Here is a 16383-nt window from a genome sequence, read left to right on the forward strand (position 1 = left end):
ATAGGGAATTCAAAGCTTGAAATGGCCAAAAAAGGGTGTCCACAAGGATCCATGTAAAATAATGTTGCAAAACTAATAGGTTTTAGTAAATTTGTGCTTTTTAAGTACCCTTGGGGGTAGATAAGCCTATCAGGCTTATCTACCCCCAAGGGTACTTAAAAAGCACAAATTTATTGAAATTACATACAGAACTTGAAATTACAAAGTCATTTCATTACAAAGATAAAAGACACAGTAGACACAACTGTTGTGATCATATTGTCATTGGAAAGTCAAATCATTACAAAGATAAGGGTGTGCAATACAAAAAGAGGGGTAACTTCGGCTAATGCTCGAAGTCTCGTCGCAATCGACGTGCAAGATGCATATCTTTTGGCTGTATTGTCATTCGCTTTGCATGTATGGCGCATAGGTTGGTATCTTCCAACACCAAAATGATGTGGGCCTCTGCAGCTTCTTGAATAGCCTCTAGTGCTATTGCTTTCATTCTATACTGATTTCCATAGCTTTGAAGCACCTCCTTCACAGTGCGAGCAAAGGGGGCGCGTCGAATCAAAAGCTCCGTCGTCTTCTGGTAGTGGCAGATTTCTACAAATGCCCTTGCTTATTTTCGGCGCCGCTGCGGTTGTCTTGGGGGCACTTGCACATTTGCTGGTGGGCGGTGTTTAGGCTTCTTGAAAAACTTTGACTTGCGCCTGTTTACATTCTTAGGGGCTGGTTGTGCAGCCTCTTCTGATTCTTCCTCTTCCCTTGGCTGCCGATCTTGTCGTGTGGGGAGAGCTCCCTGGCATTGAGGCAATGTCTTCCCCCCAACGGCCACCCGATGTGTGCGCGGTATTTTATCTCGCAGCCATGGGGGCTCACTCTCTGATTCAGTGTTTGTATGGACCACCCGAGTCCTGGATGGTCCTGTTTGTGATTGGTGGTGCTACGGCTGCTTCCTATCGGACTCTGTTGTTTGCTGGCCCTCTTCTTCTCTCCAGCGCTGGGCACGTTGCTTCATTCTCCTTCTAGGTGTTATATCTTGAGGAGGTGGAGATTCAACAGTCCTCGATGACTCTCGTGCCCTACCACCATGCCCACTACTAGATGAGTTCCTAGAACGGCCAGGCGTTCGTGGCCGTTTTCTTGTGCCTTTAATCCATGACGGCTTCTCACATCCTTGGAGGGTGTTTTTGTTGGCATGCGGATTCTCTTTCATGGTTTATTTGGTGTGCGCCATTTCGTTGGTAAGAGCTCACATGTTCTTAAGAAATGAGTGGTTTATGAGAGCATGCAATATTTATAAGGGCCCATTTAAAAAGGGCCCTGTTCACACTAATTTTTTTTTAAAAAGTATTATTTTTTAAATAAACATGTCGCTAAGAGTTGGAGCCTGCGTTCACGTTTAGTGACTCGCGCAGTATCCACTTTGATCCTTGTCACACTCTGTATCGCCGCCATGCAGCATGCTTGGTGGGACCTTGCGACATTTGTCACTTGTTGCTATGCTCTTGACGACTCCATTTCCGCACTTCAATAGAAATCTTGGATTATCGTGCACGCTCCATTGTGAGCTTACGAGCAAATGTTGTGCGAAAAAACCAATTGAACATCTCCTCCAAATAATTGGATTGCACCATTCCACCACCATGTCGAGTATTTTTGAAGTATACTCCCCTTGCTTGATAATGGGACTTCTCCATGCCTTGAGTGCTAAAAATTTCAAGCGATCCATACTTGTGCATAAAAAATGCACCATGCGCAAACAAGATATGTTGTTCACATGAGTAAATGATCCACATTATTAAATAAAAACAATCCCTTGTAATGAATACACCATGTAAAATGACTTATCATGTAATGTGTGATGTTATTTTCACCCCAAGAAAGGGTGAAGACCTTGGTAAAATCCGCCAAGGCTTCTTGAAATGATTGGCGTTGTTCTTCTGTTGTGCTGTTAAGGCCCATAAGCTTGACCATTTTATCAAAATGTTCCCAAACTTGCTTGTGCTTGTTTGCAAGCTCGCCATTTGAATCATTGTCGGTTGTAGCTTTGCATAACTCCTTCCAAAGATCCCAAAGGTTACCTGCCTACTGGTTGGAGCTGTTTTGAGCATCATATTGACTTGGCTTTCCCTGGGAAACTTTCTTTAAAAAGTGTCTAGCTTTTTGTCCACTCATTGACACTTGTTGAGCAATTTCATGGGCCTCCCCTGTGTTCTTTGCAGCAACGATAGACACATTTCCATCGTGACAGCCAATGGAATTCAAGAGTACCTCCACTCTTTCGATCGCTTCTTGGGACTTTTCCAACGGTTTCATTGTGAAAGCATAGTCAATGTGGAGCTTCAATAGCCTATCAAAAATACGCATGAATGCGTGTAATGTACAAAAATGTACATTCGATAGAGGAAATCGAAAGATTGGATTCCAAACGTGGTCCTTTGATCACGGTCTGGGGCATTGAGCATGGGACATCTCAGAATAGACGCTTTCCATTCTCTACCTTCATCTCCGACATCACGACAATCTAACCCTTGTTCTCCATGCCCTTGCCATGGAAGCATGGAACCGGCCTTTGCAGTGCTCTTATGTGATTTTTGTCCATTAGGTTTGTACCCTCGAGTGCAAAATGGACAAGGCATGAGAGAAGAAGCCCCTTGTTTGCAGCCAAGCAAACACTTTATGGTCTTCAAATCCCCACCTAAGTGCCACTCCACATCATAACTACCAAAACCCTCAATCTCCAACTTCTGACCTGTAATTTGGGAGTGTATTACTTCTGTGATCCATGGAGTTCTCTCAAAAATCCATGAAAGTACTCCATTGGTCTCTTTGGGCACCTCAATAGCACCCAACCACCAAATGTCTTTCTCTGATTGCACGACGCTAAAAGATGGGGTGGGAGATGGCTCGACTGAATCCCTTCACTTGGTTTGCAGAAGGGCCTCGTTTATTAGAGTGACACTTAGCCTCTCTAACCTTCGGCCTTTCACTATTTGACACTCATCGAGTTTCAGCACAAAAGCGACCTTTGTGCCAAGCACTACAAAATAAATAGTGCTAAGACCCTAAACTTTAGAGTCTATGATAAGAATAATACCAAAGAAAAAAGTAAAGTGTGTCACCTTCTTCAGGTAACTCGTAAAATCTAAGCATGGCTTCTTGAAGCCTTCTAAGATCCACCAAATATTGTTCCACATTTTGTAAGGAAAGCCCTTCTCCGAAGGTCTTATGGATTGTTTCTTACCTTTTCCCCTTGTCTTTGTTGCGCACGAAGCATAAAGGGAAGTTGGCATTGTGTCCTCAATGTGTAGGTATGTCCCAATGCGGGAGAACGCATCTTCGTTTGTGGCCTTCTTTGTGAGCTTGACCTTGTGAGGAACGCGAAATAGGTTTTCCACAATGCCATGTTCTTTGAGGGCATCCTTTAGGAGTTGGAAAATAGCGTGATAGGCTTTGGTGCTGATTCCAGCCTTATCACAAGCTTGTTAAACGTCATCATCACTAACCACATTTCTTAATTTACGCATAAGGTCCTTGGTGACTGCATCCTTAATGTGCTTACCTCCAGGTGATTGTAAGATAGAAATCACGTCCTGGGTATTGAGACAACTAGTGAGAAGGTTGACTCGATCATCTTGGCTTGTTCCACCGTATACCTCCTGGACGAAGTTTCTAGCAACAAATAAACATAAATGTTAGAAAATAGTGTAAAGTAAGAATAAATCATGTAAGTAAAGACCAAATCACCTTGTGGCTGTAACTCGTCGTTTGCGTGCTCCTCCCGAATGTGCAAGAGTTTCAATGGATGAATACGTGTGTTTGCCTTCCCTTGCACCAAGGGGTGTTTCTTTCAAGTATGTGATGGTGTTGGTAAGCTTCTGGATGTGGGACTCCTTTTCTTGCATTTGTTGTTCAAGAGTTTTAACTATCCTCTCCGAAGAGGCAACACTCTCTTGTAATGCCGTTGTCTTGAGGTGAAGAGCTTGACATTCGTGCATCCACATATGCAAAGAAGCACCTACACCCATACACAACCGCTTGCAATAGCCTAACAAGCCTGCTTCTCCCCTCCCAAGAAATTGAAGAAATGTGGAAAGGCTATTAAACGGTGGATGGAAGCAGCTTATAGGATCGTAAGGATACAAATGGCCATCCACCCAAATGTCAACATTGGTCTCACAAGCGGTGCGACTCTCCTGTGATGACCTTTGATCACCTTCACTAGTGGTCTTCGGTGCAAATGCCGTGGGTAAGCGAATATGGATGCTTTTAGTGTGAGGAGCACGTGGTGGTGGAAGCAAACCGTTTGTGATGTTCGTGAGCACCATGGAAGCTGTTGCGTGAGGAAGCAAATGATGAAAAGATAGAGGGGGAAGGGTAGAGAGGTTGAGGAAGATGGGAGGAGAGAAGGAGGGAGGGAGAGATTGGGGAGGAGGAGGAAGGTAGGGGAAGGGAGGGAGAGAGAGACAGGAGGGAGGAGGGAGGAGGGAGGAGGGAGGAGGAGAGAACAAAATGTTTATTACTTTTTGGGGGAAAAGAGTTTTGAAAAAATGGATTTTCTAAGCTTGTGGATTAAAAAATGGGTCAAAAATGATTTTTGGATATGTATATATGTTGGGAGGGAGTTTTAAGTAAAAAACAAGTAAAAATGATTTTTTTTTTTAAAAGTCAAATTTTGTCTCTTTGTGAGCCACATTTTTGCTGATGTGGACACACCTCTATGCTTCTTTCACTTTAAAAAAAGCTATAGAGAGAAAGTAACCCTTTAGGTCCACATCCTACATTTGTCTTAAAAAAAGGCTAGAAAAGCCTACTCAAAACTAGCTTCTTCAATGCCCTTGCCCCCTAAACCCCACACAACATTAGCCTTAATTCCTAAAAATTAGGATTCCTTACAAGGCCCATGCAAGGTTCATATTTCTCCTAATAGGGTCCAAGCATCAAAGTGAGAGTAAACACTCAATTACTGTCAAAGTGGGAATATATCGACCATTGTACAAGATGCATAACATTGCAAACTTTTATGGGGAGAAGACGGAGAAAAACAAACAGAGTTTCCTTTGAAAAATGAGTCAAAAAACTACAGATAACTACTAGAGCGGGAGTAAACTCGACAACTAAACCATCAAAGAGTAAATTGAAAATACGAGCAAAACATGGAGAGAATATGGGGACAAATGGACAGAATTTCTCCTATATTTTAAGCAAAATCTAAAAAAATATTACCTAAAAACTATGCCAAAGCAGACACTCGGTGTCTCAGTATAAACAGATCCACAAATGCCATGCATAGCACTGCCAAAACCCGGGCAAACTGGCTCCCTCTTGAATGAGTGTCTCTATGGACCTATACTTGTCCAAAAATCTGCAAACCTGTGAACCTGGTACCATTGAGCTATAGCTAGCTCAAATTGTATCTGCATAATGCATACATAACATGAAACTGCACAAGACCATGCCAAAAGCTCTCTAGAATGCTCCACACAATCGTACATGAGACTACATGTCCCGACCTTTGGAGGTCAAAAGTGCTAGGAGCGAAGCTGGGGCCGCTCCGGATGGTGGACGAGAGGAGAGCCCATGCCGCTCTCACTCTATTGTCTTCTGCCGTGTCGAGGTCGAGAACTTGAGGATGTCCATCGGAGCCAAATCCGCCCTAGGATGGGCGTGGGAGGGGAAAAGGCGATGCCGAAGCTACATCAGAGGAGAGTCAAACCGCTCTCGCTAAGTCGAAGCCAAGGGAAAAATCATCGATGCCGCCTTCCACTGCCGGACAGAAGCACTGAAGCTGTGGCCACCTATGCTTGAAGCCGAGAAAACACTCGATGTTGTCTTTCATCGTCGGGCAAAATCACGCTAGCCAAATAGCTGCTTGATCTAGAGCAAGGAGATCGAGGGCTATGGTGGGAGGGAGGGCCTAAGTGGGGGGGCTTGCACACATTATGTGTGTAAGTCAAAAGATTTAAATTAAATGGAAACTAATCCCTGTTGAAACTAACAAAAATCAGACAATGTCGAGATTGGGCGGGGGGGTGTGTGTGTGGTTGTCCTAGCTTCAACTTGCCTGCTTGATTGTGCTCAAAGAGCCTAGCGCTTCTCGCTGCAGCCCGAATCTCTGCCCGCTCACGAGATCATTGCACTGATTTTCCAGCACTACCGAGGTTTACCCTATTTGCCAGCGTGTGTCTATGTGTGTGCACACACCACACCACACTTTTCCTTGCTTGATTCTTGCAATCTACATCAAGCTGCTAGCATTTTGTGCACATCATTCATTTGTTGCTTTCTATGAGCCTTTGACTCCATCCTCCTCCTCATACTCTTCTACTTGGGGGCTCCTTGATCAGCCGAGGCCTTCGGCCAATTTGCTTTAGCTTATGCTCGGCAATGACTGCCCGCCTTGCTGGCTTTAGCAGACAAGCACACACACTTTGCTCGATTCTGTGCTCCGAGAGCCCTTTTGGCTTCCAATGCTCACTCTACAATATCTGAGCAGAGATTCGACTTCCCTGCTTGTTTCCCTGTGTTTTCTGTTCCAAGCCTTGCTTTCTGTTTCCATTGCTTTGCTTGCTCGAGCTCTGCAATCTACATTGAGTTCTTGCACACAATTGCAAGTGCTCAATTTTCATGCTTAAATGCTAAGCTCGGCCCGTGAGCTCCAAAACTCTCCCTGTTCCAACATGCAATCCTCCAATGCTTTGCTTGATTTCTTGCCTCAAGCTCTACGAACAACCTTTTTCCCCTGTTTTCAGAATCTCCACATCTCTTCTGATTCTCTACGAATCCTTGAGATCCCTCTTGTCTGAGGGGGGCTGCACATGCGGGTATTCTGAGATCCGTCGGATCTCCTCAAGGTACAACCAAACCTCACCGGATCCGTGTCGATCCGATGCCGCCAAGCGTCGAGCTCCGGGACCACAGCTATCGCCAAGTCGTAGCTTTGATACCACTTGTGAGTGTACATGTGCGCGGATGTGTGCGTGCCTGGCACGATGCAGTGCATGTGGAGAAGAGGAGAAGCACGAGAGTGTGGGTGGAGTAACCTCAAGAAGTATGAGTAAAGAGCTCCTTATTCGTATGTATATAATGAATAAGGGAGTGTACACACGGTGGGCATGCGATCGGACATTAGACATCTGGCCCCAGGCAAAGGCTCAACGCCTTTACACAACAGTGTTCTCGTGGGAGTCTTTGGTATTGTTGGTTCTGTCTTTGCCTTGGTAGACATTATTCTCACCTTGTTGATCGAGGAACAAGGTCGAGAAATGTGTGACCCTCTGTTTCTCCGATGCACTTAGCCAAGCCTTCTTTAATACGGTGTCAAGTCATGGCACATGCATAATGTGAAAATCAAAATATCTACCTCACTCTTTTTTTTTTTAAATGCGTAGGACAAAATGCTACAATGTACATAGTGTGATACATGCAAAAACAGATGCCAAGGTTACAGGCCTTTACATACCTTGTCAAGCAGGCGAGGACACGTACGTGGCATCGGTGCATGTTTTACCACATTAAAGTATGCATAATTTTGTTAAGGGATGTACAAATGTCAAGTGTTTCGGAGTGGCATGCTCGTTTTGCCTAGAAAGTTCAATGTGGCCGATCTTGACCAAAAACAACATGTTTCATGCGCGAGCGTAAAAGACGCGTCTAAAGTGCTTACCAAGTGGAAAAATGAGGATCAACATGAAATTTGAGCTAAAATAAAATTTTGCACAATAAAAGCATTTTGTTTGGGAATTTTACGAACAAAAAGGGTATTTTTGGGTTAAAAATGCTTAAAAGTAACCATAAAAATGGTCAAAAATAGCCTAAAAATAGCTCAAGATGGCTACAAATTCCACATCAACACTGGTGCCATCGTTGGTCAAGTTGAGAAGTAAGTCTTAGTGTAACATTTAATGGCCTAGTAACTTGTGTCTAGCTGAAAATAGCATGAACATAGTGAGCATTTCATTAGAATTAATAGATTCCTAATGAGATTAACAAGAGTACTTGGGTGGAGAGAGCAACAAAAAGCATAACACCTAGTTAGATAGCATGAACAATACTTCAAAAGAGAGAGAAATTAAGCAATTGACAATAGTTGAGGATCGGATTTTCTCGGAGCATGTCTCCCCTACAAAAGGCTTTGTATTATGGTTTCTCCCATCAAGAGAGACATTTTACAATACAATTTCTTGTGTTCCTTCAATACATTTTGGGGGACCTACTGGGTCTTTTGTACAACCCATTAATTAATTAGTGCCAAAGATTCGTCGTGCGGTGCTCTCCCAAAACAAAACTCTGGCAGTGGACTCCGTTTGTCACACTCGCGTCAACGTTCTCGCGGGCAGGCCTTGCCTTCGCCCATCTTCAGGCAGCGCCGGTCTTTCCATCGTATAGAGACATCATGGGGGACTCTCATGGCAAGATGCTTGTAACGCAGCCACGGGGGGTCTTTGCCCGTCTTCAGCCAGCACAGACGTTTGCAAGAGCCTTGATGGGGTACTTTCATCCTAGACTGTTGATAACTTACAAAGACATGGGCAGGAACTTTCGTGCCAGAGACCTCTTAAAATTTGATTTTTGATACTCACACAAACAACAGCCAAGAGTTTCATGTTGCAGACTTCTGGAGCCATACAAAACTTCTGGCTCATTAGATCAAGAGGAAACTGTACATGATGATGATAGGGAATCATTACAAACCACACAAAATCAGATTGTATATACATGAGAACTGTAAGTTTCATGTCGTGGAGATCTAGACTTGCACAAAACTGAAGCATTGCTTCATTACATCTGGAGCAAACTGTATATCATGACGCAAATAAGTACAAGTCGACAGGGAATGATTGTAGACCAAACAAAATGACATTGTCCGCACGGTACTTGACTGACATGACACAGATAAGTATACATCAGTAACCAACCATTACAGACCACACAAAACGACATTGTCCGCACAGTAGTTGACTTTCATGACTGCACCTATATTTCAAATACCAGCCTGACTAGATTTGAAAGCCTACATGCTATTGCATTTAGGCGGTTTAACTGTGTCTTCAATCCAGCAACTTCTTTTTGCAGTAGCAAAATCTGCTCTTCCAACTTTGTCACTTGGACATCGACAACATTAACATCGTAACTGTCGATCACACTTTTTATGCTAGAAATCGCTTCAAGAAGTTCAGAGCGTAGTGATGGCTGACTCCTTGTCTGGTCACCAAGGAATTCCTTTAAAATGTCCACCAACAAGTCCTCAATCCTATCAATTCGTGCATCTTCGACTTGCGTGAATGAGTCATCTGGTTGCGTATCCTCCAATGCCAATAGCTGGTCTTGATTTTGGTCGTCCATTCTATGCCTGGCAGAATGAGCACAACATTGTCAATACCATTGTCCAAACAAAAAAACAAACAAATACAATACTACAAACAACCAGAATCACTATGCTAAGCAACTGTTGTTACACCGATTTGATGCACAAGCGAGATATACTCATCCCCTATTTCTGCATCTATCGCATACAAATCTGCATTGTTATCATCAGCATCTCGCACATGCGCATCAGCAATGTCAGCAAAGGGAAGATCCGGGCTACCAAACACGCTAAGCATCAAAACGACTTGCGTTTGCGAACCATTAACTCAACGAAGCTCATGTTTTACCTTCCTCTTTCCTGCCAACACGATAGAAACCAGTCCGACCGCGGGTGCGTCGTGCTATATGTATCACTGTTGACAAAGATATTAGTGATATCCTGGTATGAAGCAGTCGATGGATGCACCATGCACCTCCAAAGTGCCTTTATTTTGCCCAACTCCATCCCCCGCCCTTGGTGCGGAGTTATCCACAACGAAGACGGATAATACTTCCCGCTTTTCACCATTCTATGTAAAGTCGACAAGAAGTCGTTACCCATAGGGTGCTTCAATCTATACTTCCAAAACATCAACGCTCTATTGAAGATATTGCCTGGGGTCAAACAAACTTTGTTTTTTACCTCGTCCGCACCATATAAGCTATATAACTCTATCCCCGTATTGACATCATCAGCAATTATATTATGCAGTGTTTTTTGAAAATGCGCCTCACCACTCTCCTTCAAACAATAACCAACCATACCCTCAAAAGTATGCATTTTCCATTGCTTAAGCCCACGGCACAACACCATCCCGCCCAGAGGCAATGCCTTGTCCCATCCTAGATATTCTTTCACTTTCCTATTCACAGCAATCAATGAAGACGCCAAGAGCCTCACGACCATCTGTAAATGCAAATGGAAAAGAACACCACCCCTCTCAACTGCACACACCCCAGTTATAGCCTCCTTTCTCCATTTGCTGTAGCAACTCTACATCCACATCTCCACCCCCTACCGATACAGTAACACTAACCTCCATCATCTTTGTAGGTGTTCTTGGTGCCCTGTCCTTTGTTGGCATATCAGCACATTTTCTTTTCCTGCAGGCAGTTGATGGCTCTGCTTCCCCCCTGGCCCGAGCGTCAGACTTCAGCCACATCATCACAACCAGCCCAGCAGAGTCACAACAGACTACAAGCACCACGAGGTAACGTAGAACACTTACAGTAAACAGGGATGGTCGACAGCACCCACCAGATTCAGACCACGTAATGTAGACGACTCAGAGTAAGCACACGCTGCTTGGTCCACAACATCGCACACAAAGAAACCGCGACGACCATCAAATAAAACTCACAAGGAGGGCCCAGATGTCGACAGGGCCGACACACCTGCTCGCCACGTTGTGTGACCCAGGTAAACGCCTCCCTTTCTCTCACTTTTTTCCCCGGCATCTCCACAGATTCCAACCCATTCGACCTGCTCCCAAAATTAGAGCGACATACTAGCTAGTGCAATGAAGATGGAAGCTTCATGCACTATGCAAAACACTTATCAAACACAACATCAATTCCCTCACGGTCTCAGACCCAAGACCTCACACACATTCGAAGATGGTGAGAGCTAGCGGGGTATGAGAGTAGATTGAGAGGAAGAAGGAGTATACGAGAAAGATGTACATCTCCTCACATAATCACTCATATTAGCATAGCTTAGCTTAGTAATTAGCATGGTAGAGGAGATGAGCATGCATTGAAGCTTGGCTCTTGGTTGGATTTGCATCACAAAGCCAAGAGTTGTTGGTGTTGGCCTTCCTTCTCACAAGCTTGGATTAGGTGATATTCTTTCCATTAAAGCTTGAGAAGGAGAGAGTCTTCTTACTTCACACAAGAGCGCGCTCCCTCCTGCCTGCTTCGTTTTACAGCTTTCAGAAAAAATTGCTGACGAACGGCATGGATAGAACCCTGCTCGTGGGAATCCGCTCTTCTGCTATATTGAAGAGTTCGAGGAAGACAATAAAGAATAACGTGTTGACACCGCCCTTCGATGATGGGGGTTACCGATAATTATGCGTGTCGTGGTGACTAGTGGCGAACAATCTCTAAAGTCAAGAAACAGGACTGCATCTTCATTCGGATGGTGATAACGAAGCCTCCAGGAAGGTTCCACGATTCGGATGGTGATAACGAAGCCTCCAGGAAGGTTCGTGGAAGGTGGGGAAATTTTACTGAAGTTCGTCTTCCTTCGCCCGCAGGATTCTCGTTCCCTACCTGTTTAAATAAGAGCAACCGTCTGATCAATCGTAGAGCTCTCTCACACACACACACACACACACACACACACAAGAATACCACCATCAAAACTAGTACCGCAGCTCTGTGTGCAGCTAGCGTCGTTTCGGCTAGCTCTCCTTGTACATCTATATCTAAGCTCTCTCGTACGCAACAGTCGCGGTCGGTGAAAGAAAGCTTATCATGAAGCTTCCGTTGAAGCTGAGTCACTCACGCACGAATTCCCCATCGTCAAGCACCCCGTCCTCTCCTTGCAGCTCGCCCAGGACATCGCCCACGTCCTTTCAAAAGAAGTTCCGCTTTCCGCTGCCCAGTATCGGCAGTAGCAAGAGGACGAGGCGGGAAGCAGCAGCAGGGCGAGAGCCGTCGACGGCAATGGGGAGTCCAAGAACGCCTACATCTCCAGCAGTCGTGGGGAACGGAAAGGGTAAGTCAAGCTGCGAGTACAGCTCTGCCGTGGCATCTCCTTCATCGGCGGCATCAGCAGCAGAGGGCGGAATGGCAGAGATAGAACAAGTGTTTGCGCAGTTTGATGCCAATGGGGACGGTAAGATATCGACGGAGGAGCTGCAGGCAGTATTGGTGTCTCTGGGGGACGAGACGACGAGGGAGGAGGCGGCGCTGATGGTGCGGGAAGTGGATGCTGATGGTGATGGATTTATAGATCTGAATGAGTTTGTGGAGATGAACAGGCGGTGTGTGGAGGAGGAGAAAGAGGTGGCAGTGGAGGAAGAGATGGCGGCCGCCTTCGCCATCTTCGACTTGGAGAAGAAAGGACGCATCACGGCCGAAGGCCTGCAGCAGGTGCTGCAGCGCCTGGGGGGTCACGTGGCGCACTCCGCCTCCATGGAGGACTGCCGCCGGATGATCCGCGGGGTAGACCGTAAAGGCGTCGGCCACGTGGATTTCGACGACTTCAAGCGCATGATGACACCGCTCATCTTCTAATAATATCACGCCATGTGGCCCTACATCGTAAAATCCAGATGCCAAAACGAAATCATTGCAAAACTTGTCGATCGGAAATGAATTTAGTCCGTCAGATTCACGTACCTCTATTCGTAGCATATGTTATGAACCCTCATTACATACTTGATGTAAGAGATTTCTTCATACTTATGTTGTGAGTTCATAGATGAGCTATGTCTTACCAATATTTGTAATTATACTATTTGTAACTATAGCTATATTTGAATTGAAATGATAGCCAAGAACCAAACATAACCATAACCTTTAGAACCAAACATAACTATAACCTTTAGACAACAATAGCCACAACCATTCAAAGATCATATGACTTCCCGCTGTAGAAAGATGTCCGTTATCTATCCCACTTCTCATCTATACGAGAGGACATAGGAATTCAGGCGGCCATGTGGTAAAAGCTGAATCAACTGGCGAGTGTTCTCTTAGTCTCTCAAGTCAGCTCGGCTAAACAGCGAGAGTGACACGCCACTAAACGCAACGTCCTCATGCTTTGCAATGAACGCTTTAAAGTGAACTTTAAGAGAGAGAGAGAGAGAGAGAGAGAGAGAGACTTTGACGATGAGGTTTGTAGGCCAGAGCCGCCAGAGACCATACTCCATGTGTGTATGTGTGTGTGTGTGTGTGTGTGTGTGAGAGAGAGAGAGAGAGAGAGAGAATACCCCCTCTCTGTGTGCGAGTGTGATGGGAAAGAAATGAAATGATACGTTAACGTCAAGATTGAGGCCAAAACTTCAAGAGACTGTCCAAAATAAATAGCCAAAATTAACAAAATACCCATCTATTATGTGGAATTTTCCAAAATATCCCTCAAATTTCAAAAATTCCCAAAGTCATGGTTGTGAGATTAAATTTTTCCAAAGATAATTTCTTTTTGTAGCTTTTTATTAGAAGATTGATTGTCTATCAATAGAAGATGCTATAACGAAAATTTGACTTGGAGGCTTTGGAGATGAATTGCTTCGTTATTTTCAAACATAATTGTATTTTTTGAAGGATAATTTGTGACAAATTACATGCTAAGTACTCAAAAACAGATCTCAATTGCCGAAAAGGAATAATGATTAGAAAATCTTGATCAATCCAATCAAAATAGATAAAGGGTGTTTTGGGGATTTTTGAAATTTCAGGGGTATTTTGGAAATTTCTACAAATTAGAGGGGAATAATATATTAACCTCTTCAAGAGGCCAAAATGACCTATGAGACACAAATTGGTGAATCTGATACCATGTTTGGGTACGAAAGAAATATAAAATGAAACAAGAAGTGCTACTAGCTGAGAGAGAGAGAGAGAGAGAGAGAGAGAGAGAGAGAGAGAGAGAGAGAGAGAGAGAGAGAGAGGGCAAAGAGCAGCAAGACACAGCGCACGAGACAAGAGATAGATTGCACACACACAGAGAGAGAGAGAGAGAGAGAGAGAGAGAGAGCTAGATCATCATCATCATCAACATCATCACCACCCATAGGTTTCCTCTCTCCCCCCTCTCTCTCTCTCTCTCTCTCTCTCTCCCTCTCTATTTTGATCGTTCTAAAAAATGATCTTTTTTTATGGTTTTGAAGAGAGAGAGAGAGAGAGAGAGAGAGAGAAGTTGGTACCCTCCCGAGCTACGTGGGAGAGACCAAATCAAACGACGAGCGTGCTCTAGGTTTGACAAGTTAGCCCAGGGAGACGGCGAGTGCGACACACACACACACACACACACACACACACACACATAGTGAGTTCCACTGAACGCAACAAGTCATGACTACAGACGTGTGCGCACACTTATAGGATCCATGTTCATGATCTATATGAAGCAAGTTGTCAACTAGGTTGCTGCTTGGAAAATATCGACTTTGGACTGTTGTACACATGTTCCAAATTGTGAACTGGGCAGCAAGACAGGGTCATGTCTCTCTTAGAGAGAGAGGGTATCAACGGCCCATAAAAGAACTACCTTCCTTTGGATTTGAAGCAGAGAATTGGAAAGTGAGAATGTATGTTGTGGATGATACCCTGAGGCGGCTTGGACGAAGTGTGCGATACATTGGCCCGTGGGTGTTATGAGTGCGAACCCGTGTCTATCGCAAGCTTTGTTTTAAACCTAAATGATGCTTTCTACAATGGGTTTGGTTTGATGGTGATCTCTATTTGGGCTTGGGATTCCTTATGTTTTATCCTTTATGTTTCTTATGATTACTCTCTTATAAAGAAGCCTCTTTTTTGTAAAAGAACTATTGGCTCCTATTTGGAATGAAAACCATGTTGCCCTCTTTGAGAGTGTGTGTGTGTGTGAGAACCATGAAAAAAACTAATTAAGATCATACAAGCACAACTTATGAATACACTGTGCGTCATTAATTTAATTTGTGTCATAGTAAGAGTGGGCGAGACCATTTTGAATTGAAAGGGTTGATTGCAATGGTCGTTTCGGGTCGCGCAAGCTAGTGCTATATATCTATGCTTACTACCACTTGAGCCATATGTACTTTTATCTTCTGTCTCTTTGTAAGTACCGCTTCTCTTATTATTTGTATGTCATGTCATTGTGGCACATATAATCTATACTATAATAATAGGGGGAGGGATTTCGGCCCCTCTCCCCGGACACGTGGCAGCTTTAACTTACTCTGGCGCCTTTCGGCAGCTTTCAGGCCAGTGCGCCCTGTGCGAGGTGACACGGTCGAGGAGCATGAGAGAGAGAGAGAGAGAGAGAGAGAGAGAGAGAGAGAGAGTCCCGAACACCTTTTGTCTAGGCTCTAGCCTAGGTATTGCTAAAGCCTCGTGCACTGACTCCCGAGTAGTGAGCAGTGCTCGAAAAGAATATTTTTCCTAACTCTTTGGCTCGAGGCACGAGATTGAAGGATGGCAGCGGAGGCGGCCTACGTAGTACGAAGGGTCTCCTCTCTCTCTCTCAACCTGCAGTGGAGGTGGCCTGCAGGTTTTAGAGTACGTCCTACAGGAGACACAGGTAGCTCGTAACAGAGTGGTTATGAGATTAAATATCTCCAGAGATAAAAAAATTTGTAGCTTTCCATAAGAAGCGATTCGTCTATCAGTACAAGATGCTAAAACTAGAACTTGCTTTGGTTATGTAGGCTTTGGAGATGAATTGTGTCATTATTTTTAGACATGATTGTCTTTTTCTTTTTTGAGATCATTTGTGACAAATTACATGCTAAGCACTCAAAACGGATCTTAATTGTCACAAAAGAATAAACATTAGAAATTCCAAAAATAGATATAAGGATATTTTTGGGAATTTTGAAATTGAAGGGGTATTTTGGGAATTTCCACAAATTAGAGGGGTATCTATACTAAAATCTATACTATAATAATAGGGGAAGGGATTCCGGCCCCTCCCCCCGTACACGTGGCAGCTTTAGCTTTGTCTGGCGCCTTTCGACAGCTTTTAGGCCAGTACGTCCTGTGCGAGGTGACACACACAGTCGACAGGAGAGAGCACTGATATATATATATATATATATATATATATATATATATATATATATATATATATATATATATATATATATATATATATATATAGAGAGAGAGAGAGAGAGAGAGAGAGAGAGAGAGAAAGAGTTTCATTATCGTCCTCGGAGGTCAAATATGACCTATGGGACCAAATGAACATGTCACATTGTGTGAGTGGAGGTCATAAGTGACTCGATGCTCAAAAATGGCTGAAATGAGCGTCACAATAGAGAGTCCACATCGTGGTTGGGAGAAGAAGGTATGTAGGGAGAGCTCATGGCTGAATATATGGGGAAAAGAGGA

At 44.1% G+C, this 16383-nt stretch overlaps 1 protein-coding gene across 1 annotated transcript; it reads left to right on the forward strand.

Moving 5' to 3' along the window:
- Positions 1 to 11644: 11644 nt before the first annotated feature.
- On the forward strand, positions 11645 to 12835 carry LOC147453301 (putative calcium-binding protein CML18). The gene has a single exon (XM_086518718.1). It carries the CDS (start codon positions 11815 to 11817, stop codon positions 12577 to 12579), a length of 765 nt encoding a protein of 254 aa, XP_086374844.1. The 5' UTR covers positions 11645 to 11814; the 3' UTR covers positions 12580 to 12835.
- Positions 12836 to 16383: the final 3548 nt, after the last annotated feature.

The sequence above is a fragment of the Adiantum capillus-veneris genome, chromosome 8, assembly GCF_014529385.1.
Source record: "Adiantum capillus-veneris isolate H3 chromosome 8, ASM1452938v2, whole genome shotgun sequence".
NCBI classification, from domain to species: domain Eukaryota; kingdom Viridiplantae; phylum Streptophyta; class Polypodiopsida; order Polypodiales; family Pteridaceae; genus Adiantum; species Adiantum capillus-veneris.